This window comes from Camelina sativa, chromosome 13 (assembly GCF_000633955.1).
Source record: "Camelina sativa cultivar DH55 chromosome 13, Cs, whole genome shotgun sequence".
NCBI classification, from domain to species: domain Eukaryota; kingdom Viridiplantae; phylum Streptophyta; class Magnoliopsida; order Brassicales; family Brassicaceae; genus Camelina; species Camelina sativa.
The window spans coordinates 10,573,938-10,588,619 of record NC_025697.1 but is presented as its reverse complement, the minus strand read 5'-3'; the positions used below and the strand labels follow the sequence as shown (position 1 = coordinate 10,588,619).

General features: G+C 41.0%; 2 protein-coding genes across 2 annotated transcripts in view; both read right to left on the bottom strand.

Moving 5' to 3' along the window:
* Positions 4,700–7,281, bottom strand: LOC104736327 (photosystem II stability/assembly factor HCF136, chloroplastic). Its single transcript, XM_010456290.2, has 8 exons — positions 6,891–7,281; positions 6,560–6,795; positions 6,313–6,443; positions 6,039–6,171; positions 5,532–5,654; positions 5,239–5,313; positions 5,039–5,154; positions 4,700–4,900 (listed from the first exon to the last, which is right to left on the bottom strand). Exons 1-8 carry the CDS (start codon positions 7,225–7,227, stop codon positions 4,834–4,836), a joined length of 1,218 nt encoding a protein of 405 aa, XP_010454592.1. The 5' UTR covers positions 7,228–7,281; the 3' UTR covers positions 4,700–4,833.
* LOC104738124 (sacsin-like) overlaps positions 7,443–14,682 on the bottom strand; it is an 18,897-nt gene continuing 11,657 nt past the window's right edge. Inside the window, 9 exon segments of the mRNA XM_019234543.1 lie at positions 7,443–7,787; positions 7,870–8,046; positions 8,242–9,120; positions 9,221–9,580; positions 9,709–9,802; positions 9,867–9,930; positions 10,211–10,343; positions 10,441–11,338; positions 12,109–14,154. Of these exon segments, the coding sequence (XP_019090088.1) occupies positions 7,590–7,787; positions 7,870–8,046; positions 8,242–9,120; positions 9,221–9,580; positions 9,709–9,802; positions 9,867–9,930; positions 10,211–10,343; positions 10,441–11,338; positions 12,109–14,154 (4,849 nt within the window). The 3' untranslated portion in view covers positions 7,443–7,589.

The following is a 14,682-nucleotide window of genomic DNA, read 5'->3' as shown; positions in this document are numbered from 1 at the left end:
TTTTTTTTTTTTTTTTTTGTTCTCACCGGAGTTTCCGGAGGGGAATAAACGAACGAGAGAGATCTCTTCCCTTCTCCCTCTCGTCTCCACCGGAACGAACGACGCCAAATTAATATATTTTTTATTATTATAAATATATTCGAAACTAAAACCGCGTTACAGCTTTTCAACAACCAGATTAAATGACAAAAAAAAAACAAAAAAAGAATAAAATCATACAACGAAACTGAAACTTATACAGTGAAATAATAAATTCTCATACAAAACATATAATTTTATGTTTTTCTTGTGACTTATGATATTAATGAATAATTATATGGTGAAAAAGTCGGGAGCTAATAAATCCAATTTTCGAAAGGTTTATTGGTTACATGTTGAAGCGTTTTAAAGTTGATATCGTCGCTTTGTTTGAAACTCATGTGAGTGGGGATCGTGCGCATCGTATTTGTCAGGGTTTGGGTTTTGAGAACTCGAGGAGGGTTGATGCGGTTGTACAAAGTGGAGGTATTTGGTTGTTATGGCGGTCAGAGGTGGGGGATGTGGAGATTGTTCAGACTTCGCATCAGTTTATTTATGCTACGGTAACAAAGGAAGCAGAGAAGATTCACCTGTTTGCTGTGTATGCTGCTCCCTCTGTTAGTCGTAGGAGTGGTCTGTGGGGTGAACTTGCTGAGATTGCACAAAGAATATCAGAACCAGTAATCATAAGAGGGGGTTTTAACACTATTGTGCGATTAGATGAGCGCTCTGGTGGGAGTGGGAGTTTGTCAGCGGACTCATTGGAGTTTGGCGATTGGATTAACAATCTTGCCTTGATAGATTTGGGGTTTAAGGGAGCTAAATTTACTTGGCAGCGAGGGTGAGAGAAGAGAACTTATGTGGCTAAAAGGCTTTATCTTTTTTTATGTTGTGCAAATACACGGCTGCGTTGGCAGGAAGCTTCAGTGTCTCACCTTCCTTTTTTCTCCTCAGACCATGCTCCTCTTTACCTGCAGTTATGTCTGGAGGTTAGAGGAGATCCACGAAGAAGGCCATTCCGGTTTGAAGCAGCTTGGCTACAATATGACAGCTTCAGAGAACTTCTGGTCGCTTCTTGGAAGAATGATTTATCAACTCCGGAGGCGCTAGTTATCTTGAGGAATAAGTTGAAGCGTTGGAACATTGATGTTTTTGGGGATGTTCAACGTAGGAAGGATAAAGTCCTGGAAGAATTGAAAGAGATTCAAACTCAGTTGGAGCTGAATCAGACAGATGATCTCCTTGATCATGAACGTACTTTATCTCACGAGTTTGATGTGATCTTGGAACAGGAAGAGATGATATGGTTCCAAAAGTCGCGAGAGAATCTGATTGCGTTTGGTGATAGGAATACACGATACTTTCACACTTCCACAATTGTAAGGAGAAGAAGGAATCATATTGAAATGCTTAAAGGGGATGATGGCCGATGGATCTCTGATTCGAGTGAACTTGAAGGATTGGCTATTGCGTATTACAAATGGTTATACTCAATGGATGATGTGGATCAAGTGGTCGAGAAGCTGCCATCGCATGGTTTTGTGAGCCTTTCAGAATCAGAGATTCTTCAGTCCGAGAAGCAGTTCACAGCTCAGGAGGTGGAGAGCTCTGTGCGGAGTATGGGGAAGTATAAAGCTCCGGGACTGGATGGGTTCCAACCGGTGTTCTATCAGGAGTGCTGGGATGTGGTGGGGGAATCTGTGGTCAGGTTTGTGCTAAAGTTTTTTGAGACAGGAGATTTACCAGAACATATGAATGATGCTCTTGTGGTTCTGATTGCTAAAGTCCAGAAACCTGAATCTATAAAGCAGTTCAGACCGATAAGCTTGTGTAATGTCTTATTCAAGACCATTACCAAGGCCATGGTGATGTGGCTGAAGAGTGTGATGCCATCGTTGATTGGACCTGCCCAATCGAGCTTTATCCCGAGTCGATTAAGCACAGACAATATTGTTATTGTACAAGATGCGGTCCATTCAATGCGAAGGAAGAAAGGGGTCAAGGGTTGGATGATGCTTAAGTTAGACTTGGAGAAAGCATATGATGGAATACGTTGGGACTTCCTTGAATACACTCTTCATGCGGCAAGGTTTCCGGTACAGTGGATAAACTGGATTATGAAATGTGTTAAAGGTCCTTCGATGAGTATACTTTGGAATGGTGAGAAGTCTGCACCGTTTAAGCCATCTCAGAGCTTAAGGCAGGGAGATCCCTTATCGCCGTATCTCTTTGTGTTATGCCTTGAACGGTTATGCCGTCAGATCGACCGGGCCATTGAGCTGAAGAAATGGAAACCGATTAGTCTTTCGCGGGGAGGACCTAAGCGTTCACATCTTTGCTTTGCAGATGATCTTATACTCTTCGCAGAAGCTTCAGTGGCTCAAATACGAATTATTCGGGGAGTGTTGGAGACCTTCTGTGTTGCTTCAGGTCAAAAAGTGAGTTTGGAGAAATCCAAAATCTTCTTTTCAGATAATGTTAGCCGTGATCTGGGGAGGTTGATCAGTGAGGAAAGTGGTATCAAGCGTGCATGGGACCTTGGTAAGTATCTTGGGATGCCTATTCTGAACAAAAGGATCATAAATATACTTTTGGAACTGTTGTTGAGAGAGTGTCGTCAAAACTCTCAGGATGGAAAGGTCGTGTGTTGAGTCTAGCAGGACGGATCACCTTGACGAAGTCAGTGTTGTCTTCGGTCCCAGTTCACTCAATGAGCATTATCTTAATGCCTAAGTCCACCTTGTTAAGGTTAGATGCTTTATCTCGAACTTTTATTTGGGGAAGTACTGTTGAAAAGAGAAAAAAACACCTTGTTGCTTGGAAGAGGATATGCTTGCCAAGAGAAGAGGGGGTTTGGGCATTAAGTCTTCTGAAAGGATGAACAAGGCTTTGATTGCTAAGATTGGTTGGCGCATAATGTCTGATAAAGTGAGCCTGTGGGCTCGTGTGCTTAGGTGCAAGTATAAGGTGGGTGAGTACCCGAATACGGCTTGGACTCAAAAAAAATCTACTTGGTCGTCTACCTAGAGGAGTGTGGGATCAGGTTTGAGAGATGTGGTGTTCCCAGGATTGAGGTGGGTTGTGGGAGTTGGTCAATCTGTGAAGTTTTGGACAGACCATTGGGTAGGGGAGGAACCAATGGTAAAGGGGAGGATTAGAGAGATACATGTAGAACTGCTTCAGTTGCGAGTTTGTGATCTTTGGGTGGCAGGGTCAGGATGGGATTTATCTCGCATTTTACCGTTTGTCTCTCCTTTGGACATGTTACGATTGGGAGCAGTGGTGGTTCATGTCTTTACTGGAGCTAAGGACAGGGTGGCATGGGGGTCTACCTCTGATGGTCGGTTCACGGCAAACTCTGCTTACACTTTTTTATCAAAGCAGACAGAGCCAAGAGCGAGTATGGGGAGCTTCTTTGGATGAATTTGGCGAGTTGTTCTCCCTGAAAGGGTCGGTGTTTTCTTATGGTTGGTAGCTAGCCAAGTGATCATGACCAATGCTGAGCGTCATAGACGTCATTTGAGTGATTCAGGGGTTTGTCAAGTTTGTAAAGGAGGGGAGGAGACAATCATTCATGTCCTGCGATGTCAGGAGTTTGGAGTCGGCTCTTATTGCCAAGTAAGAGAGGATGCTTCTTTAGCCAATCACTGTTAGGCTGGTTATTTGGAAATTTGGGTGATATGGTCCAGTAGTTTGATGTCCCATGGCTAACAGTTTTTGGTATGGCAGTTTGGTGGGGATGGAAGTGGAGGTGTATCAATGTGTTTGGGGAGAGTGGCCAATGTCGAGATAGAGTCCGTTTTATTAAGGATAAAGCCAAAGAAGTCGTTCAGGCACATTTGGTGGCATGTAAGGGTACATCTGAGAGAGTGAGCATGGTGAAACATATTACTTGGGTTACACCTAATGATGGTTGGGTGAAGTTGAATACAGACGGTGCATCTCGTGGGAACCCAGGTTTGGCTGCAGCTGGGGGAGTTCTACGAGATAGTGACGATCGTTGGATACATGGGTTTGTGTTGAATATAGAATTGTGTTATGCACCCTTGGCGGAGCTCTGGGGTGTTTTTTATGGGTTAGTGTTTGCCTGGGAGAGGAGGGTGCCTCGAGTGGAGTTAGAGGTAGATTTGGAGGTTGTTGTTGGTATTTTACAGACTGGGATAAGTGATACTCATTCCATGTCACCCCTAGCACGACTGTGCTATGGCTTTCTTATGAAGGACTGGATAGTCCGAATATCTCATGTGTATAGAGAGGCAAATCGTTTGGCAGATGGTTTGGCTAATTATGCCTTTGAGAAACCACTAGGATTATATTCTCTTGATGATTATCCGCCTAGTGTTCATTCAATTCTTTTAGAGGATTCTATGGGGTTAGTGCAGTCTAGTTGTATGCGTTTGTAGTTTTTATTTTTCTGTTTTGAATAAAGTACAGGAGACTCCCTGTCCACACCAAGAAAAAAAAGAAAAAGAATCTCAATAATAAATACTAGTTACTGGATAATGTAGGCGAGGGGAAGATAGTTTTCTTGTCATCTTTATTCTTCGTTACCTACAACACTAATCACTCAATAGTCAATACAAAAATTGTCTTTGCTGAAGAATACTATAATTGATAGACAGACATAGATTAGATCCAAACCCAAATCCAACTACCAGTCAAACAAAGCTTTTTTCAGAAGATTTTATATATATTTTATATAAAGAGGAATGTATACAATAGTGTATTGTATGATCGCAGTATCAAAACGCAGTTAAAAGTCTTTACAGAGAGAAGATGTTTGAAACAAAACCATTTCAACTGCCACTTTTTTTTTCATCCAACATATCGGAGCAAGACTCCATCGTTGCCAAGCACAAAACCTTTCTTGTCATCCACAAATCTGCAAAATTAAACAGAAACGCATTTGGAAACTCATTAATTTTTGTTTGTTTGTTTTGTGCGTAAGGATTGGAAGAAGGAACAATGATGTTTATTTAAAAGACTGTGGTTTCGACTTTCGATGTTTGATTAGACTTACTTGACTGCGTAAAGGTTAGCTGCGATGTTATCAGCAGCTTTGTCTCGGTTCCATGACTTCCCTCCATTTCTTGTTCTTAGTAGAATGCCACTGCCTCCTGCGGCCCATGCTTCTTCCTGCAAATACCCCAACAACAAATGGTCTAAAGATCCGAATGTCGAGTGGAAAGATTTGAGTGATAACCGAGTAAACTCATGTACCTCTGAGCGATACCCAACATCTAGAATGCCAAAGCCACGGCTTTGTACTGGAACTTCATCAAACTCCTCTGAGATCTAAGCAATTAAAACCGTGGAGATCAAAGTCAGATGTATATAGGAACATTGGAAGAGAATTCAGATCATAAGGAAACAGTGTTTTCTTATTTCATGGCTGGGTTTAGTTTCATCCTCTAAGTGGCATAAAACCCAGAAACTCGCAAGTAAATCTCAAAATGAGCTTTGTTAGGTATGAAAAAAAAAAGAGAGAAAAGTCTTGCTGCTACAGTACTTACCCCAGTGCCTTTGCTAAGATAAAGTCCTCCACCCCGAACAAGAAGCCAAAGACCACCATCAGCTCTCCATCCCATGTTCTGAATTCTTCTGGCAACAGCTCTATTGTGTGGTTGCCAGTAAGGCTGCAATGTACCAATACTATGGTGAATGACAGGCATTTTTAAGAGCAATCAAACCACACACAAGAACAAAAACAGGGATTGGTTATCCCTTGTAAAACACATGATAGTATAATACCGTCTACCTAGACCCAGTACTTGATGTCTACCTAGACCCAGTACTTGATTCTTAGCAGTATCTTAAATCATAACTTGGATACATTGATTGATATATACTCTTCTTTACATTTTTTCCGTTGGTGCTAAATAATCAAATCAAAACCAGCCGTAAGACTGAGCCTACGCACGTGCTACTACTTCACCTAGCAAACGTCATAAAAAAAGGACTAAAAAGTTCAACAGCAAACAACATCATAAATGCTGCATAAGCCATAATAAAAGGTTCACCTGCCCAGGCTCCCATGTCAGAAAGAAATTACCACGGCTCGAAACAGCAACATACTTTCCTTCTGGTGAACGATTAACTGCACTGAAAGTTCCCGTGTAGTAACTAGCACCACTGATTCCACTGGATACTGTTCTGTAAGACAATTGGAAAAAACTCAATTAGGGTCTCTAATGAATGTACTGAAGGGAAACACAATGCCAATTCATCAAAAATTACGCTTAACTTCCATGACTACATATAAGATTTGCCATCAATATAGAAAGGTAAATGAACCTGTTCAAGGTAGCTGAAACAGTTTCCTGAATAGCAGCTTTCCAGTTATATCCCTTGTTTGAAGTAACATATATAGCACCTTCATCAGTGACCATCTCTGCGCTCTTATCTGATGTCGCCTCTATAAACACCTACAACCACATTGTAACCATACACACAAAAAAAAAAAAAAAGCTTAACAAATTCTCATAGCCAAATAAAAAAACCATAATCTCTAAAAAAAGACACCAAAGGAAAAAAAGGATACCATATCTCCAGGAAGCTGAGAACTTAGAGGAATCCTATTCCAATTCTCACCAGCATCAGCAGTATACAACAAGATAGCAGGCTTGCCAATGATCCATCCTTCTTTACCTTTAAAGCTAATCGAATTGAATCTGTAATTGAAATCTTCCTCTTCAGCTGAAGGTATCGAGCGTGGATTCCAAGTGTTTCCACCGTCTTTAGTCTCTAACAGAGTCTGTCTCGTTCCCAATAAAAACCCTAATTTGACATTTTGTCTAGCATGAAATCAGCAACTGAAAACTTGCGAAATTGACTAATGGGGGGATGGAGATTGGAGAAACAAAGGAAGTTACCGCGGCTAGGTTCATCGGGGACGAAAGCAATGTCGAGAAGAACAACGCCGGGATCGATTGGGAGAAACACTCTTTCCCATTCGGATAACTGTTCATCAGCTTTCGCTGGTCCGACAACGGAAGAAAGGGAGAGTGATGCCGCCGCCGATTGGTACAAAAGCTCCCGCCGACTGAACGACAATGAGGAGGAAGAAGAAGAAGACGATGATGATGATGATGGAGGGGGGGAAGCGGAGGCTTTAGGGATGAGGCGGTGGGAGATGCGTTGAGAGTGGAAACGAGGAGAAGCAGTGGGTTTGAACAGGAGATAGCCGTCGCAGAGTTGCAGAGACGCCATTGATGTGTTCGACTCACTCTCTCTCTCTCTCTCCCGCCTCTGCGCAACACATATCCTTTTCTTTATCTGAGTGGTGGTTATCTAACGTCTACGTGTCCTTGTATGATTGGTACGTTAGTCTTACCTTAATGTATTTGAAAACAGAGCAAATTTTTTACTGTTAATTAAACATAATCAAGTCGTCAACTTGGGATCCAATAATGGTGCAGATAATAGCAGCTTCAGAGAAATGTTTTCTAACTTCTAATTTCAACGGATAATATACATTATCTAGACAAGATGTTAATGAAATTAGTAGAAACTGTTGCATAGAGATGAACACCTTTGGTAATTAATTGCCTAATTGGTAAATTGGTGTTAATTTACGGTCGGAAGATACGGATGGTTCTATTGACTTGAAGGCGACAAAAGGGACATCTAGAGACTGAAGATGAACAATCCCGACACAAGACATGTCCGCATGGTACAATAGTAATATCCACCTCCTTCATCTGACATATCTGACACATCCATTGTGATTTCACCGTCTCTGCTTCTTTTATGGAAGCCTCTGCTCTTTCCTGTAAGGAAGCCCATATGTTTAGCTAATCCATCATTAATTTGTGTGTTTTAAAATATGGAGGACTTTTACTGTAATCGAACCTGCTCAAGTAAGAATGCAACTTTAGAATCATCAAGTTCTTCTTGAAGAGTTAAGGTTCTTAGTAGTAGAGATTGATTCTCTAGTTCCATGTTGATCCCAGCTGCAGAGAGCATCTCGTGTACTGCCTCAACCAATTCTTTAGCTGTGACTCGACCATACTGCATTTCATTCACAGGCTGCAGGTGACAAAGAACAAATCCAATCAATCTTCCCCAAAACACATATTCAACATCTAACTATCACAAGATGATAAACATTTTGGGGGAATAAACAGTATGCATTTGTCTCTTATAATCACATAGGTTACAGATAATACCAAATATGGAGCATAAATGTCTATATCCAACGTTTCACAAAAAGATGCAACGAACCTGGCTAGAACTTGTACTGTTAGTTCTGGAACTTTCTGAAAATTCTTGACATTTGTCAGATACTGCAGGGAGCACCTCAGGCAAGACTTCATTTTCAATTGTCGTGCCTCGGAAGGAGAAAACATGAGATGAAAATAACAAACCAGTCTCTCCAGGTGTCATTTCAACCTTTAACTTGTAAAGGGCTTGGCCAGCAGAAGGTCTAACATCCTCCGGGACCCTTCCATATCTCAGCTTGTCTCCTTGTTGGATTTTCCACGCAACGATTTCCCCTTTGTAGAATGGTCTCAGAGGGTGAAGTTGTACTTGTACAGCATCTTGTGGTATTATCTCTTGGCCAATAGAACTATCAGCTATGCTGGTGTTCGTAAGAGAATAAGAGCATAGTCTAAGGCAAGCGGCAATCCCAGTTTCTGATCCCTCAGGACATGAAAATAAAGATCCAATAGGCAGGGGAATTGGAAAGCCTAAAACCTCGCTCACCACTGTTGCCATGACATCCATGAGAGAAATGTATCCAGGCGGTTCAGAAACTAGGATAGACGTTCTGTGACGATTGATAAAATACATTGTTCGATGACGCGATTCACTCTCCCATTCGGGAATCATGGACTCCTTAGACACAAGGGTAACGTCTACGGAATTTGGCAGGAGAAGAAATCGAGTATATATATTTCTGGCAAACCCAAGTTTCTCTGCAGCAGATTGAAGAGAATGTTGCACAACCTCAAAAGATAAGTCATCCACGGTGGTGGTCTGACGGCTCACAGTCCATAAAGCAGCTTGAAACGACTTGCTCTGCAACTTTCTTATGATAGCTTTGAGTGATATAGACCCTATGTTGTCTAAGGTTTGAATATGTTCAGCATTTTCAAGTTCCTAGACAAAAAAAGCAAATATTTTGAGATTTTTTTTTCACATAATAAATATAAGAAAAAGAAAGACATGATGGTAAAAAAAAAACGGATGTCACACGTACCTCAATAACAACATCAGAAAGCTTTCTCACACCCAAATCCAGACAGATCCTCTCCGGAAGCCGTGGATGAACAAGTCTTAATCTTGCAGTGTCTATGTATTTCACATAGCGTGACCCAAAGGAATCAACATACACACAAGATCGTGCGTGAACAAGCCTGCATCCATCGTCTGGGACAATCACATCTGATTTGACAGTGGAAACAATGGGTGTGTTTTTCATATGTATGTCATCGCAGAGAAAATGAAGAATTTCCGTCACAGCACGAAGCTCATTCGGGTTCAAACGCCGATAACCACATAATTTTTGTAATTTGGAGAGGATATCCTTTGCACCACCAACTGAAAGCACANCTCCACCCTTTTAGCACATTCAAGTATGACATCGGCTTCCGCTGCAGTTCGAAGGCCAGCTTTCCGTAGAATGCGAAGCCAGCCTTGTGATGAAAATCTTTCTCCAGGAAACCGTCTTCTTTCACTAAAAAATACCGACACTAGTAATGTATCAGAAGGATCAAACAAGTCCTTTGGTTTAGACAGCTCGGAGGCAAATTCATCAGAATTTCTGACAAATTTAGCCTCCCTAANGCAAAGCCGGGTAAAAAAAATATTAGAGATTTCAGCCAGTAATAAAAAAAAACACTTACTGCAGTCCTATTATCATAAATATCCAAATATTTCTATGCATGACCAAACATACATCCGTTTTTCCTGTTTTTGGTATTTCACAATGTTATACATTATTGTTGTTGTCTAGAACAATCCACTGTTGCAGCTTGCAAAGGCTGGACACGAACAATGGAGAACTAGTTTATATTGTTGCTACTGCATTTTTTCACACCACCTATCAGTTAAAAGGTTCTTCGTTCTTTCTAGATATTTTGTATTTAAACTAAAGTTCTTATGGCAGATTAGGAATTTACAGCTGCCAAAGCGATTACACATTTCTTCTATTCAGTAATGTAAATTGAGTGTTCAGTAATACACATACCTGAAGAAGTGAGGGAGCCCCATACCATTTCAAGGTACTTCAAAACTTCACAAGAAGCAACATCAATGGTCATCACATCTGGATCATTGGGCCAGTGAGCAAGAGTGTCTTCACCACCATTCCGTCCAATTACCTGGGAGTATTTATTTATTTAATCAGGCCTCTTTTTCTTCACATGTCCGTGAAAAGAATACACAAATAATCAAAAGATAGAGCACGAGTGATCTTACCTGTAAGTGTTTAAGAACAGTCGAGAAAATCGGAGGACTTCTCAGACGAAATGCTGTCCATGAAAATTCAGGTGGAATGAATCTCTGAATCGAAAGAATAGGAACAGAGCTCCAAGCAAGGGGCCAATCCCGTAAAAGAACAGCTTCTCTGTAACGTGTAAGGACTCTCTTGCCACCTTTTCTGCCACCAAGACTTGGGAAACCTAATTCAGCAGGTACACAAGCAATCTGACCAAGAGTGTTGCAGAATGGGGTGCTGTAAAAACCAGCAAAGTTTGAAAATATAGCTTCAAGTACAGATCCTGCTAATGTTGATAACTCAGCAGAAATATCCTTCTCAGAATGTGCAAGATCCGTTTCAAAATCATCTTCTTCAGAAGAAGATCTATGGTGCTCGTTACCCAGACGTTCCACCCTTTTGGCACATTCAAGTATGACATCGGCTTCCGCTGCAGTTCGAAGGCCAGCTTTCCGTAGAATGCGAAGCCAGCCTTGTGATGAAAATCTTTCTCCAGGAAATCGTTTTCTTTCACCAAAAAATACCGACACTAGTAATGTATCAGAAGGATCAAACAAGTCCTTTGGTTTAGAAAGCTCGGAGGCAAATTCATCAGAATTTCTGACAAATTTAGCCTCCCTAAGAGCTTCGATCACAGTAGAATCAGCCTCTAAATCTAGCCAATTTCCATATACATAATTTAATATGTCTTCTTGTTCAGATTGAGATCTACTTTCAAACCCAGCTAACCCAAACCTTACTAAAGTCTGATGATTATGCAACACAGTGACCCCAAGGGCTTGGAGAAAGTGACATTCAACTGAATCTGGGAGATAGCAAAAGCAACATTCTTCATATGGTTTAAGGAAGGAATCTCCAGAGATTATACACAAACCATGCCTTTGCAAATGCGTGTAGGACCCAGTAACAGTCTTAAATATAGGAAGTGAACTTAGTACTTCACGTTCATGAGTTTNAATTCAGCAGGTACACAAGCAATCTGACCAAGAGTGTTGCAGAATGCGGTGCTGTAAAAACCAGCAAAGTTTGAAAATATAGCTTCAAGTACAGATCCTGCTAATGTTGATAACTCAGCAGAAATATCCTTCTCAGAATGTGCAAGATCCGTTTCAAAATCATCTTCTTCAGAAGAAGATCTATGGTGCTCGTTACCCAGACGTTCCACCCTTTTGGCACATTCAAGTATGACATCGGCTTCCGCTGCAGTTCGAAGGCCAGCTTTCCGTAGAATGCGAAGCCAGCCTTGTGATGAAAATCTTTCTCCAGGAAACCGTCTTCTTTCACTAAAAAATACCGACACTAGTAATGTATCAGAAGGATCAAACAAGTCCTTTGGTTTAGACAGCTCGGAGGCAAATTCATCAGAATTTCTGACAAATTTAGCCTCCCTAAGAGCTTCGATCACAGTAGAATCAGCCTCTAAATCTAGCCAATTTCCATATACATAATTCAGTATGTCTTCTTGTTCAGATTGAGATCTACTTTCAAACCCAGCTAACCCAAACCTTACTAAAGTCTGATGATTATGCAACACAGTGACCCCAAGGGCTTGGAGAAAGTGACATTCAACTGAATCTGGGAGATAGCAAAAGCAACATTCTTCATATGGTTTAAGGAAGGAATCTGCAGAGATTATACACAAACCATGCCTTTGCAAATGCGTGTAGGACCCAGTAACAGTCTTAAATATAGGAAGTGAACTTAGTACTTCACGTTCATGAGTTTGATATCCTGAACCACTAGAAGGGAAATCATTAGCCAAAAGGGTAAAAAGCTCATCACGACCACATGTTGGGAAGGAAGAGATATCAGCAATGTAGCCAGCTCGTTTGCTTTCAGCAAGCTTGGAGGCAATAGCTTGGCCAAGTGACACGCTAGGTGAAGGCAGACACTTGCATCTCTCAGCACAATCAATATATGCAGCATCACAAACAGGTATATTGCACTGGTTTAGCAGTAACATCAGCCAAGGATGCTTGCTCTGTGTTAAGTCGAAGACTGAAACATAGTGTTGTATCAACTCAGGTAACGAACCATCACTTCCTGATGTTGTGGATATATCACTGCCTCTCTGATCCATATCAGTGCTACTTCTAGAAATTGGCTGCAAAGGAGGTGGTGGAAAAAATATTAAGTGTCTCTCCTTTACACGACATAAAATTGGTCTGCCAAGGAAGGCAGGAATCAGAGGCCAGTCCGAAAAGAGGGAGAGATCATCGGCTGATCCATTAAAATTCTTCCAAAAGAGCCTTATCCATTCAGGCGAGGGACCACTTTCATCATTAGAACTGGATGTACTTTCCCATGAAAACCATGGCACAGAATTTGATTCTGAAATATAACTAACCCAGTGGTCATGAAAAAGATATTTCATATTACTGGCCAGTAACGGAAGAGACCAGCTCCTCAACTTTAAAAATTCTTGAACAGAAGACTTCAAAAATATATCAGCCAAGCTCGATCTGTCAAACACTTTTGGATGGATAAATCGTGCAGAGACAGGCAACATCAGTGCATGTTGCTCCTTGTTTCCCAACCATAGCTCAGAGGTACCCAAGCGTGCTAAATGATTTGTTGCAGTCGGGCATGGTAATCCTTTAAGTTCATTAACTGCAAGTAGAAACCTCGGGTCAGCATTACTATTTCTTTGACCTATCGAATCTCCAACACGAGCAATATCTTCAACAACGACTCTACCAAAATCAAACAAAGCCTTCCCTAGGCTCGTCATTATTTCAAAAGCATCACTAGAGCCAGCGTGAGCTTGAGTATCGGTCAAAACTGAAGCAGAAGTATTGGTTCCTTCATCCATGTTAACAACTTCGGGGTTAAGTGCTTCAACAAATTGAATATCAGATAGGCAATATTCAAGTACATCAATAAAAGTATCAACAGATCGAAGGTCGATAGATGCAGATGACTTCCTTAGAAGAACACGAACCATCTTTGGTTTGACTTCACGAACTGGAATCCCTACTGCCTGGACTTCAGCCAACAATTCCCAAGGCACGGAAAACACAGGGTAATGCTCCTTCACAAAGCTGCAAACTGTAACAGGGAGCAAATTAACAGCAACCTCACTACCAGGTTGTGTAAGAAACATACCCTCTTCAGCCTTGACCAAATTTCCTGAGTAAAGTTGCCAAAGAGGAAGTTCAGCAACACGAACGTAAAACGGCCTTATAATTTGTTCAACCAAGCATTCCCACTCCGGTTTGAGCACTTCTGTTTCTATAGCACCGTCATGTAAGCTAAGCAAAGCATGTTGATAAGATCTTGGCCAGAAGGAATACAACTGATTACCATAGGCTTTAAGAGAAAGGGCCAGCTGACGTGTTGCTGTACTTGACTCACTTGAATGTTCTCGACTTAGCCTTTCCATCTCTACCACTATTTCTATGTAAGAATTACGTACACATGACATTAACTCTTTGTTCCATGCATCAATCAATTTATCTCCAGCATCATGTTGTGGCTCCAACATAGATCTCTCATTTTGATTTTTGAAAAGAAAACGACCACAATTATTCCGAATGAGAAAGCATCCTAGGATGGTGACAGGTAGATTCACACTACCAGACAAAGGTAAAGGAGACATTATGGGGCTGGCTGGATGGAAATCAACCGGACGACCATTTCGAGACACATGTGCAGCAACTCCAGCAACAGGTGTCAAATTGTACGCTAGATACTTCCTGCAAATATGTAATATTTCAGTAACAAATAGAGACATGATAACCTCTAGGACACTCATCACAGTAGATTTTGATTTTTTTTCTTTTATTTTTTCATCAATAAAGCATTTAGTTTCTATTTACTCGTTTGAACAGTGACACGCCAATTCTTTTCACAATGAACTAAATCTATTGGCTCATGGTTTTGATCAGAATTTGTAACATCTTAAATTTAGAAAAATAGAATAAACATCTCAAAGCAATTATTGGTATCGGTTTATTCTCTGACATGGCTTTCAAGGTGATATGAACATCAAAGCATATATAGGTTACTGCCAGAATCTTTTATGTTGACTAATAGTAAGTGACTTTGTACCTGTCACGAGCCATGTTTTGTGATTGTCCAGAACCCCTGCTGAGAACCACAAGCCATCGATCCAGAAGTTTGTTTTCCCCTATATGTAGGTTTACCTCAATTATTTGCGATTTAACAGAGTTTGAGCTACTAAAAAATCTTGAAAGTTGAAACGTTTTCAGTTTTTTCTCCGC